Raw genomic sequence first — 13,573 nt, 5'->3', positions numbered from 1 at the left:
TAGTTGTTAAATTTAGGTATGGAGTGTGATTAAAGCATCTAAAATATGCCCATGTAGAATAAAGCATTAATATGTGCTTTAAGAGTATTAATAAACAGCCAATATGCTAGTAATATGCATGCTAATAAGAAACTACTTAATAGTAAAAATTGGTCCTTAACTAAAGTGTTACCAAATATATATGTATGGCCTGATTATGGAGTTTAGAGATTAGGCAGATTCCATTCAGATTTGTAAAGTTGTTACAAACGTCGCCTTCAAGATGTTCATGCATTGTCGACTTGGTGTTACTTTAAGTGATTTGACACACTAAATAATTAGTGACGGCACTGTGTCTCCTTGTGTTCCTGTTCTAGCGGAGTTCCTGTTCCTGCTGTGGGGCGTCTATTTGTGCTATGCAGTGAGGACCGTTCCCTCCGCTTTCCACGAGCCTCGCTACTTGGCCATCGCCATTTATAATGAACTCCTCATCTCTGCAATATTTCACATCATAAGGTGAGCAACGTGCATTGGTTATGAGCAGCAACGGCAGAAGCATGATTAAGATGTCATGCTTTCCATGTTTATTCATGAGACAGGCTCTCTGCTTTGTGAGTGGAATGCAACACCACACTTGAGGAGTAACATGAGAGCTGAAATGCAAATGAAATACAAACTGATTTTCTGAGATTTGTCGTGTGCAAGAAACACAATTTCCAAAAAACCTTTCTCTGAAAAAAATGGTCACTGGTGAAAATGGGTAAAAATGGTTCAATCAAACATTTCCCTTTCTTTGTGTTTTCAGTTAGACTTTATTTAGTAAATAAACAACTTTTTAAATCTTTTCAAATTTTCAAAACAGGCTTTAAAACATTAGGGGTCATACACTCACCAAATTTGTAAATGGAGAAAAACTGGACATCATACACTAAATGATCACATGCTACCAGATTTTTGTTCTGTGGGTTATGTGCAACACACCATCACGTATGTAAATGGATATCTCATAGTTTATTTTTCTTCTTCTCACTAACATTTGGATATTAAAATCGAATAAAATGCCAACAACAAATAGAATTAGGCAGGTTAGCTGATTAATAGTCCATAGATATTGCCATCAGTTCATACTGCTATTAGCAATTTCTCGAGATGCGATGAGACCTGTTTTCTGGTTTGTTCCTGCATAAAGCCTATAAACTTGCACAGAAACACGTCTTGTTACTAGGAGACTTGTGACAAATGAACACGACATGCATTCTAAAATCAGCTCAAAATACACATTACAAAATACAAAAAATACAAAAACATGTTTGAAATCCTCGGTCTGGATGGAATCACAGCCTAAAGATAAAAAATCTGTACCCACCATCATACATGCAAATCTGTTAGCTGCTGAAAATCTACAGACTGTCTCTGACTTTTAGCAACTCACCCATAATATGATGGAAAATAAAATCACACACAGAATAACTATAGTAACAACTCAGGCAGCAGTAATAATCAAAAGGAAAATGAAAATTTGCTGATAAGCTAGAATGACCAGAGATAGACAAATATCGCCAAATGTAAAAACAGTCACAATTTATTTTAAGGTCCAATTCTCGCCATTAACGAATCATTAAATATGGCTTTTGCCTCAATAAACTCCTAATTTGCTGCTTATTAATAGTTAGTAGGGTAGTTGTTAAGTTTGGGTTTTAGGGATGTAGAATATGTGACCCTGGAGCACAAAACCAGTCATAAGGGTAATTTTTTTCGAAATTGAGATTTATACATTATCTGAAAGCTGAATAAATAAGCTTTCCATTGATGTATGTTTTTTTAGTATAGGACAATATTTGGCCGAGATACAACTATTGAAAATCTGGAATCTGAGGGTGCAAAAAAATCTAAATATTGAGAAAATCGCCTTTAAAGTTGTCCAAATGAAGTTCTTAGCAATGCATATTACTAATCAAAAATTAAGTTATAATATATTTACAGTAGGAAATTTACAATTTTATCTTCACGGAACATGATCTTTACTTTATATCCTAATGATTTTTGGCATAGAAGAAAAATCAATAATTTTGACCCATACAATGTATTTTTGGCTATTGCTACAAATATACCCCAGCAACTTAAGACTGGTTTTGTGGTCCAGGGTCACATATGGTCGTGCAGAATATGTGCTTTTTGAGAACTAATAAACAACCAATATGTTCAAACTGGCCGTAAAAACCTACATGTGTACTTGAGTAAGAAAAAAGTGTTGAAATGAATGTCAACTGAAAAGTTAAACAGCTTATACAAAATTGCTTTTTATAAGATTGATACTGAATTACTAGTGTAAGAAGACAATTAACCAGTTATTTTATACAATTATATATTCAAGCTCCATTCCGGGTTGTTTAGTTCCCGCTCACTGGTCACATTTCGAGTAATTTGGTTGTACTAAACCAAATAAAAACGTACTAGAAAGTTTTTCCTTTGCATTTTTGAAAAGTTTTGCATACAGACAACAACAATGTAAAAACGGTCCCCGTTCACACGGATCCGCAAAAACAGCTAAAAACACTGTATTATGCATGACAGGCCAGTAGATGGCGATGTCATTTTGTAAAGAAACACTATATGCCTGCACACATATCTATAGACTGAACACATAATATGCATGTACATGATGTCACTGTTTTCACTCATTTATGTTTTTGTAATTTACACGGAGATGATAACAATTGATGATAACAACAAAAACTTGCACCTGTTTTTTAAAAGTTTGTGTTTTCAGGGCCCCAGAATGCCATTGTCATGTAAATGAATGGCCAAATTGCATAAAATGTCTTCTGTTTTTAGTTGAAATCAGTGTCGTGTATACACACTCCTCACTGCAGTCAGTTTCAAATTTCTCTCTCCTCTCTGCTTCGATTAGCTTTCTTGTGTTTTCCACACATATTCCTATCGTTGGCACTGCAAACACAGATAGGCAAAGTATTATCGGCACGCAAAACCGTTGTGAGACCTTCATGCTCTCTTTCATGTCTGCATTCCCAACCCAGCACCATTGGGTTACTGATTATAAACCATTTTCAATCCAAACTGGGTCAAATCAACCCAAATTCCTCACCCAACAATCTAAACCCAGCGGTTTTTAGAGCGTCGCCTACTATAGCAGTAATTGATTAAAGGGGTCATGTGATGTTGCTAAAAAGAACATTATTTTGTGTATTTGGTGTAATGAAATGTGTTTATGCGGTTTAAGGTTCAAAAAACACATTCTTTTCCACGTACTGTACATTATTGTTTCTCCTCTATGCCCCGCCTTTCTGAAACGTGTCGATTTGTACAAAGCTCATCGTTCTGTAAAGCAAGGTGTGCTCTGATTGGCCAGCTATCCAGTGCGTTGTGATTGGCCGAATTCTTCAAGCGTGTGACGGAAATGTTACGTCCCTTACCATACTGTGGCAACCACATGTGACGACCCCGGGCAGGACTCCGCTTCGTCCACGGTGAAAGCCGATCCGGCGATCCACAGCGCAAAGTTGAAGTATTTCCTCAGCGACCAGCACGGATCAGCTCCAGGCGTGACGAAGCGATATCGTCCTGTTTTGGAAGGCCAAACAAAGTAGTTTTGCTTTCACAACGAAGCACACAGCGCCTTCACGGCATGGCGGCGGCGGCAACAATACTACAGCGAGAATAAAAGTTACGCCTTCTTTCTTTGCGTGAACATTTGGGTGGCGTTATGCAAATCTTCCCACATAGTGAGGTAGACATGTGGGGGCGTGTTAGAACGAGCCGTTTTAGGTAGGCGTGGCTGACTCTTAACTTTTATAAGGAATATCTCTTTGGGTTTGAGACTTTAGTCTTTGCAACTTTACAGATCTTCTTTATGCACCAAGAGCTTGTAACACTCCAAAGAGAAAGGAACAATTGAAATCACATCATATGACCCCTTTAAGAACAGCTCTTTCTCATTAGGACACACTTGTTTGTGTTTAGGAATTGAGAAAGTGGGATAGGACCTTACACAGCAATCTACCAGCAGAGGCTAATTGCTAATGCTAATCAGCTTAGAAAAGTAACAACTGTATTTTTAAACATACAATAAATGACAAGTTCAAAGATGAGCCCATGTTGTTTAATTTAAAAAGAACTTCTCTTTATTTGCGTGGAGATTTTTGTCCAACACAAACTCTCTGTTGTTTCAGTAAGGCGTTAAAGTGATTCTATGCAGCATGTCATCGCATTCCCTCAAGAGTGTCCAAATGTCAGTTACTACACCCACCAGGAACAGAGACTTCCTGTTTTCTTTAGAGAGTGACAGTATAATATTCGCATCTTATGAAACTCCAGCCCACATCCACTTATATTTACCACAGCAGTCTTAAGAAAGCTTCCTAAAGGAATGTTTGCTGCATTCAAAACACTGAACACAAGCTCTGTTGACAGCATTTGTGACATAATGCATACTGGTTACTGCAAATAATCATTTTAAATCTTCTGTGTTTTTAGTACAGCACACTTAGAATAGAGGTAAACCAGGCCAACATACAAGAGGGTTTTAAAGCGGAAATGTGAAGCTTGTATTTTTTAAAGCACTTACATTAATTATTCAGTGAAAACCTGTTCATTTTTAGAGATGTGAAATTGTCTAAAGCTGTCCTTTCTGAGGTGGGAATACTATGTGGACGAGCATCTGTATATTTACAGTATATACAGTATAGTGTGTATATACAGTATATTTGCTCCAAGTAAATTGTCTTTAATGGATAGTTACCTACTGTGAAAAAGAAGTGCCCTTAATTGTATTGAATGTGCAATGTTGTGTCGAAGTATCCTTCTAAGTAACTATACTTTACAGATAATATACTATTAAATAAAGTGCACTTTGTAACAAATTAATTCAAATTAAACGTTTTATTGTAAAGTATATTTTAAACCATTACACTTTAAGATTCGTTTGTCTTATTTTGGTGTGTTGACTAAAATTATAAAGCATATGTAAAATACTTTAATCATTTATAATTATGATTATAATTTGTAAAGTACTATTTAAACTGTAGTGTTATTCAATATTACATTTAAAGTTAATGAACGTTAAATGTACTAAATTGCAACTTCATCATTGCAAATGTGTAATTCCAAGTATATACAGTATACAACTTTTATTAGAAATTACTTTAATTTTTACTTTACATTTTAATTTACTATAAATGCTTTTCAGTACATGCAATAGTACACTTGAACTTTTATTTTAAAGACAATATATAAGTAACTATGAAATTATGAATTATGAAATACATCAAATTTAATACATTTTCTTTTAGTTACAATTAATATGCAAGTAAGTGTCCTGAAAACATTACATTCATTTTGCACTAAAGTCAATTCTTTTATATTTTTTACATAATAAGTACTCTTTATAAAAGCATGCTAAAGTATACTTTTTTTTTTACAAGGGACTTCACATCTGGATCTGGTGTTCTTGCACTTAGTATGCTAAATTTACCAGGCTTACCAGCATTACTGGCTCTGTGCAGACACACATATCTCCATTTTGTCTGCAACCGTCATTTCCCAGAGTGTGACACTGAACTGCAAATTTGCAGGGGTTTGTTTAGCATGAATTGTGTAACCAAGCCCCCTATAATGACTGAAAGTTGTCTGGGCCCCAATTAGAAAGTAAAAACCGGATCACATCAGCAGAACTTTACACTACTAGACTTGTAAAAAAGGTGAAGACAGCTGGCCTCAGCTAAACGACATGCATCATGAAGACAGCACTGATAAGCCACTTGAGAGAAGGTTCATAAAATATGCCTGCTGCAGACAGCTCACACATAAAACTACTAAAACCTAAAATAACCCCATTCACCCTGTTCCTGTCTCACCCTCAGTCTGCCATCTTTCAGACTGCTCTAGTGCTCCTTCATTTCACTCTCTTTGACCACAGAAATCTTTTCATTTATTTCGCTAATAAATAATAAAAAAGGCATAGATCTAGCAAGTGGACGTTTAGGAAATATTTCAGAATCTGTGACAAATAGCTGTGAGTTCTCTTGAGCTTTGGTTCTCAACTAGTAGGTCACGACCCAAAAATAGGTCACATGCTGCCTTCAAGTCATATCAGAATGAATGTATGTATGGGTTGAGTGCACATGGACACCACAATGAAGATGTAATTACCAATGTTATTTTATATTTTACTTATTGTGCCCTTTAAGCAGAGTTGGAAATATCATAATTACGAAATCCGAGCACATGAATGTCTGAGCAAAGTAATGTAATATGAGTGAGATGATACATCAGCTGTGACAATGGAAAGGGGGGAGTTGATTTGAAAAATTGTGGATAGTAATATCATATAATATATCTGGGAGCAGAAAGCAATTTTTAGTGAATTATAATAATTTTTGCGAGTTGATCAACTTTTAAAGTTTCCTTTATGTAACACGTTTAGTTTTGATATGCATAAATATGTGATTGAATAATAATTGTCAAAATTGTGAAATGTAGTTGGGTTAGGGTTAGGGTTAGGGTTAGGGTTAGTTAGGGAAGTCTCAACTTTTTGCAAAATAAAGAATTATGGCAGAATCAAATGGGTATTATTCATAATAAATTGTAATTGTGAATGTTGATGCCACTATTCAGTTTGTAGGCCTTCTGTGTGCTGCTGAAGATTCTGCTCAGTTAGCTGATTTATGAGGAGACAGACTTGTACGACCAACTGCATTTCCCATCATTCTCTGTGGCAACACAAGAATGAAAAAAATACACAGATAAAACACTAATTACACACCTAATGTGAATTCTTTGCTCTTCATTTTGTTAGGTTACTGATTAAATGCTTTCTGGCTTTGTGAAATGGAAAGAAGGTAATTGATGTGTCACTTGAAAACAGTGGTAATTACAATTTCTATGTAAGTTTGAACTTCTCACGAGAACTTGAATGCAGCATTAGATCTGATCACAGTCAGTAGATACAACTAGCAATGCATGTATAGATTGAACAGAAAAATGGATAAGCTCAAAAATCTGTATGCACTCTGCATTTCTAATTTTCTGCAGCTTAACTTGAAGCTTGTGTCAAACATGTTTTTTTCATTGAATTGTTGGCTCCCCCACAGCATAAAACCATTGATAAACACTGTATTGATATGTTTAGGCACTTATTGACTGTGCATTTCTCATATTCAGAAGAATTTCAAAAATGTCAGTATTCTGCCTGTTAAAAATGATGCATATTTTTGGGTCTATGCAATTAATGTCAATACATTTAAGGACATTTTATTTTTTTAAGAGCAACTGCATTATTTTTGAATGATAAACAGTTTTGGTAGTGCATTGGGCTGCTACTTCATGCATTTATAATCTGGGTCCCGAGTCAGAACCTCTGCCCTAGAGTATACTTGTGGAGTAAAAATGCGCTGGTGTTATTTATGACGTATCTCAGTGCCTAGCAGTTTTAGCAGAATCTGTTTCTCCACACTCCATTTCTTTGCCGATGTCTGCAACCCCTGCTGGTTCAAGCAGATAAGCTCTGTTTGTCTGAAAAGTGGTGATGCTCTGTTTTGATGCTTTGCCAAAGCAGCTCTTGAAAGGCAGTGTGATTAATGAGCCAGAATTTCATTACTCTTTGCATGACAGAGGAACGGTGACCTCCATTGCCTCCAAAATCATCAGGATACCTAACCCTGTTGACTAAACTTTGTTTAAATAAACAGAGCAAGCCCTTAGATGCCACACCACACTTTCAATTACATTTGCCCTCATCATGCTGTTTGAAGTTGTGAAATTTGCTCCTGATCCTTTTATTTAGCTTTGATCTGCCATTTGTGATGCTCTGTCAAAAAAAAAAAGTCAGAGGATCGGCCTGCATGTGGTGATGAAATTTGCTTTTGGCACCTTTAACAAGCTTTGGTCTTATCTACAGGTTCTGTCTCGGCACTGGGCTGCATCCAGATTGGATGCTAATGTTATTTTTCGTCCACACGCACCTGACAGTGACGGTTACTCTGGGATTGCTTCTCATTCCAAAGGTGATTATTATCCTTGTCATTAAATCTATAGAATGTCTGCAAAAAGCTTATGAAGATTAACACAGTCATGTTTTTGAGAAAGGTTCATAGATTGTTTTGTCCTTCACTGCAGTTCTTGTTCACTGGAACTCATACACGGGAGGATATAGCTACAGAGGCGTATGAAGATGAGCTGGATATGGGTCACTCAGGCTCCTGCCTGAACAGCAGCATAACATCTGCCTGGAGTGAGCACAGTCTGGATCCCGAGGACATTAGGGTAAGACATCTTCACTGGTTCTCTGAACTTTTAGACAATCTCCTGAACAATATCCTAAAAATCTGACCACATTGTTCAAAATTGTCTAGTGTTGATTAAGAATCTCATTTAGATTACTGTTTAAATTTCAGTGAACAGTCTTGTTAGTGATATCTCTGCGTTTTGTTTAAGTACTCTTATTATGTTTCAGACTAGGTGCATTTTTAGGGATTTAATAGCAGTTTGCAAGAATTTGAAGCTCCAATTTACCTTGAACTTGAGAAAACTGTACTTTTTAGCAGGAAATTCTTAGCATAGCTCTGAATATTACAAATAATTTTAGCCATCATAGGTTACCTGTAAAAAAGGTAATGATGATGAGCACGACAGGGGCAGTGTTCATTTTTATTCCAGTCTTATTGAGATTACAGCAGGAGTAAATTATAGGGTTCCCATGGTAATGGAATAGTGATTATTAATATTGAACTGCTTAATATTGATATTGAATACTTATTCTTTATGAGTTCCATCTCTCTGTAAAATATGTATCCAGTAATCAAAACCTTTCCATTGTGTGTTGATTCCCAGATCTCTAAATTATCGATGGAGACCAGATCACAAGCAAAATATGATCTGAGTTCACTTTAATGTAAAAAAAACAATAGCCTCTTGGCCGGTGCCCTGGCATTTAGTGCAGTTGTGCTTCTGGCAACTGGAGTTCAAATCCCAGCTTTTGGTCCTTTCCAATCCCGTCTTCCTTCTTTACTATATTCACTTCACTCTTCACAATCTACTTGCAAAAACACTTAACATAAATGTTAATGCAAATAAAATTGGGTTCTTTTTCACTTAATTCATATTTTGGTCAGTTTGGACTAGAGGTGTCTGAGTTTGGTTCTTCTACAAGAGTGAAAACCTTAACTATGTTTTGTGTGTCAGTTTTATGTGTTCTTTGCCTTTATCAGGAGGAGCTCAAGAAACTCTATGCCCAACTGGAGATCTATAAAAGAAAGAAGATGCTGGCCAATAACCCTCACTTACAGAAAAAACGCAGTTTCAAGAGAGGACTTGGACGGACACTAATGCGCCGTATCACAGAAATACCCGAGACAGTGAGTCGGCAATACAGCCGGGAAGATCGAGACGTAAGTGACCATGGGAGTAACAGAGGCACTCTGAGAAGGAACCCATTTGACCCGTCTCACTCTGGGAAGTCAAGGGAAGAATCGTTAAAGAGTAAGATGTTCTCATTGAAGAGATCTCACAGCTATGACCATACGCATGAACAAGATGGGGAAACCAATGGAGTGCATGAAGATAAAATGGAGAACTCTACTACTGAGACTTCTCTGCTTGACTCCTTGATGGGCCGGCGGTCCAACAAGAAGAACCCTGAGGAGCCAAAGGTCGAGTTAGCTGAATCTACCGAGTCAGTGCCCTTAGTGTGCAAGTCTGCCAGTGCACATAACCTAGCAGCAGAAAAAAAGCCTGTACATCTTCGGACCTCGATGTTACAGAAGTCACTGTCTGTCATTGCTAGCGCCAGAGAAAGGACACTGGGGATTGCTGGGAAGACCCACAATGTGGAAGATGCCAGTAAAAAGGTTCTCAAAGCAAGGGACAGCACGGCGCTTTCGGAAGTCGACGAATCCCCTGAGTGTTTACCAAAAATGATCATCAGCCAGTCGGTTGAGTACACCAAAACGCCTAGTAAGATAGGCATCATGAAGCAGCAAGTGAGTGGCAGTCAGCCCTCCATTTGTTCAGAACCAGGGAAGAGCAAGGACCTGTACGACCTCTCTGAGGTGTGCCCTTGGGAAGTGGAGGAGTTACCCACTCCAACGGAGGGCAAGTCCCAGAAGCATGTTTCCATTGCTCCCACCGAAACTAATACGATCCATGGGAGCAGTGCAAAAAGTGGACACAAGTCTCAACACAAACAAAAAGGGTTAGGCCAATCTCCGTCAAACCGGCGCCGCTCCAGAGATAAGACTGGGGACAGGGATGAAGGGAGGAAACCCAAATCACCTCTTAACCTCAATGCCCACAAAGACACAAGTCCGTGGAACTTTGAGGATCTACCGGTGCAACAAATGGAGCCTGTAGGACTGTCCTTCGAGAGAACAAGCCGCAAGAAAAGTGTCACTCCCACGGATGGAAAGCCCAAGATCATCCTCTCAGACATCTCCAAGTCCACAGGAAGCCTTTTGCAGCCTCCAGCTCTCATGGTGGATATCTGCTCTTGGGATTATGATCCCCCTCTGTCCCCCAACCAGGACAGGACTTGCAGCCCCACACATCATTCAAAGAGAAGAGATTCTTGCTCGAAAAGAAAAGGACCCTGCTCCTCCAAAGACAAAGCTAAGGATAAAGAAGATGACAAACGAACGTCCAAGAGTAAGGAGCGGAGAAGCTCCTCAAGCAAACCCTCCGAGAAGCGTCGCACAAGCCAATCATCAGAGGGAGACCAAGTTGCCACAGTGGCATCTGGAAGGAGGAGGAGCTCTACTAGAGACTCCGCCATCAGTAAGCGTGCTGACGTTTGCCCCTGGGAGACAGAGGTATTGCCAAGTGCTACCTCAAATGATAAACAGCCTGCAACGACTGAGAACCACACAACTCGAACATCCTCCACTTACCTCAACATGGCTGAAGTTTGTCCATGGGAATTTGATGAGAAGCTGTCAGGGAAAAGTGCATGACACAGCAATCACAAAATTAGACCACTCCAGTAGGGATTCTAAGATGAAAGTTAAAGGGGTGGTTCATTGCGATTTCACTTTTTTAACGTTAGTTAGTGTGCAATGTTGCTGTTTGAACATAAACAATATCTGCAAAGTTACGAAGCTGACAGTTCAATGCAAACGGAGATATTTTAAAATATATTTTTAAATTCTGGCAGTTTAATGCCTACAAAAACAGCTGGTAGGGATTACAAGAAGTTACTTCCTGGGTTCGTGACATCACAAACCCAGATAAACCCCGCCCTCTGGAAAAAGGCAGCAAAGGGGGCGAGGCCATGCTGCGCTGCTTTAGAAAAGAGGAAGAGAAAAATAGAGGTGCACATAAAAATCTATTCATATATGAATCACAATTCTGTCTTCTAACGATTCTAATGGATTCACAAGTTTCAAAATCAATGTTCTAAAGCAGCGGTTCTCAATCCTGTTCCCTCGCGTCCCCCTGCTCTGCACACGCTCTGCAACTCTCTCTCTCTCTCTCATTCAGCTCAGCTATAACAATGAACTGTTCCAATTATACACTTATTTGAGGGGTGGGACGCCTAGACGCGCACTAGAGGCGGTTTAGTGATCTAAAAGAAGGAAATGATCAGTGCATTTTTCAGAGAAGGGACAGAGCGGTGTGGAATAAAGATAAATTATGAGAAAAATAATGCGGTTTTTTTAAATGAAGCATTAACTCATATTAGACTGCACCCTATAAACACAATCAATCCTAGAAAAAAAAACGCCCCTTTTTTTTTAAATGGCGGTGGGGAAAATTACTTGCGGGAAAGTTGAGCTTGTAAGAAATGCTATAAATGTTTTCTTATAATAGCAGTTAATAGGAGGCTCATTTTACCCTATTCTTGTCTACATTTTTTAATTAATTGTAAACTGCAAAAAATATATTAAAACATTTCTTTAAAACTTTTATGAAAAACAACATTCACCTCGTGCCCACTTGAAGTGTAAGTGATGAATAAATAAGATCTGTCTTTGAAAAACATATCCCTTAAAAACCTTCAATTTACCAAATATATTTAGGGACATTTTTCATATTCATGGGTACTATTTTATTAATGTTTTAAACATTAATTTATTTAATCAAAGAGACCCAATGAATGGTAAACTGTACACCAGCAGGCTGCAATGTAAATCAGTTGTTTCATCATTCTTTGTAAAACATTTGTATCAGTAAACTGCATGAATGCGAGTAAACCAAGTTTTTTAAAATTTTTATCTATGTTGAATATTGACAGAGAATTACAGTTCAAAGCATTTCTTTGATCACTGCATGGGCACACTTCTCTGTTGCATTGTTGCTTGTACAGTATTGTTTTTTGTTTCCGTTTTACCGAAACCCTTCTGTTCTGTTGTGATTTGTATCAGTATCAACTACTGTCTTAAAGCATAATTAGTGATGTCACCCTATTGATGATTGTTGCATCAATGTATACAAAGTCACATTGGCTCTTGCATGACAGTGAGTAGGTCTGTCTTTTTACTGCACATGAAATTCCAAATCAGCAGGAGTGTTGTGTATCTATTAAATATCTCAATGCAAAGTTACATTCCTAACTTCAGTATTATGCAGTTGTTATGCTCAATAGCAATCCAAATGGGAACATTTCTACTGTAAATAGATATTGTCTGCTTCTTTGTGATAGCATGTACATACAATACTTCCTGCAATAAACATATTGTGTTCTGATTTTACTGGCCTCATGATCCTCATCATACACTTATGATGAAGTTTTTAAGTAGTCCCCAATGGATTACTTCTCATGGGTTTGCTTTATGTCTACTGAAAAAAAAACAGATTTGGAGAAATTTAGCATTGCATCACTTGCTCACCAATGGATCCTCTGCGGTGAATGGGTGCCGTCAGAATGAGAGTCCAAACAGCTGATAAAAACATCATAACAATTCACAAGTAATCAACACCACTCCAGTCCATCAATTATATATATAAACATATTTGAAATTTTTCACAAGTTGGAAAGTTAAATTTAAAAACATCTTAATATAGAACTATTCCTTTAAAATATATCAAGGGAAATAATCACCCTAAAATAGTTGTTTTTTAAAGCCAATTTCTAGGATTCATATAAAGCCACAAAATCTCTTATGTGGAAAAGACCATTCAAAAGTTGCTTTTTTCAATATTTATCTTTAGCTGTCCTAAGCACCTATTTGAATTAAGAAATACAGTAGTGCCTATAGTCTGTTTTTTTCTAGGCCATCACAAAAAGGCTGCAAAAGAAAATAATCAAAAGTACATCAACCCAATATCAAACACAGCAACAAAATTTTTATTAATTTTGAGAAGCACAGAACACATTACACATATTAACTGGTTATTTTGTCACTGATCAACATTACCCAGTTCACAAAAGATACCCAAGCCCTAATACACCCATGCGTGCATGGAAATGAGAAGCAGAAGACAGTGTGCAAAACACATGAAATCTTTGTTTGATAAGCTGAGGGGTGTGAATAAAATGAGGTAAGTACGGTTTGTGTCGAGTTAAATCAAATAGTAAGACTGCCTCCCTGTGGCCAAACACCAACCGTTCACCGTGTGGCTTAACTGAGAAAGCAGTGCAATGAGA

General features: G+C 37.6%; 1 protein-coding gene across 1 annotated transcript in view; it reads left to right on the top strand.

The window, feature by feature from the left end:
- The window catches only part of gpr158b (G protein-coupled receptor 158b), a 50,656-nt gene extending 39,654 nt beyond the window's left edge, over nucleotides 1-11,002 (top strand). Inside the window, exons 8-11 of the mRNA XM_016283622.1 lie at nucleotides 357-495; nucleotides 7,895-8,000; nucleotides 8,113-8,259; nucleotides 9,204-11,002. Coding sequence (XP_016139108.1) covers nucleotides 357-495; nucleotides 7,895-8,000; nucleotides 8,113-8,259; nucleotides 9,204-10,940 — 2,129 coding nt within the window. The 3' untranslated portion in view covers nucleotides 10,941-11,002. The remainder of the gene's footprint in view (nucleotides 1-356; nucleotides 496-7,894; nucleotides 8,001-8,112; nucleotides 8,260-9,203) is intronic.
- The last annotated feature ends 2,571 nt before the right edge of the window (nucleotides 11,003-13,573 follow it).

This window comes from Sinocyclocheilus grahami, unplaced genomic scaffold (genome assembly GCF_001515645.1).
Source record: "Sinocyclocheilus grahami isolate Dianchi unplaced genomic scaffold, SAMN03320097.WGS_v1.1 scaffold176.1, whole genome shotgun sequence".
NCBI classification, from domain to species: Eukaryota; Metazoa; Chordata; class Actinopteri; order Cypriniformes; family Cyprinidae; genus Sinocyclocheilus; species Sinocyclocheilus grahami.
Note: the sequence above shows the minus strand (reverse complement) of the source record. Positions and strands in the feature narration are given on the sequence as shown.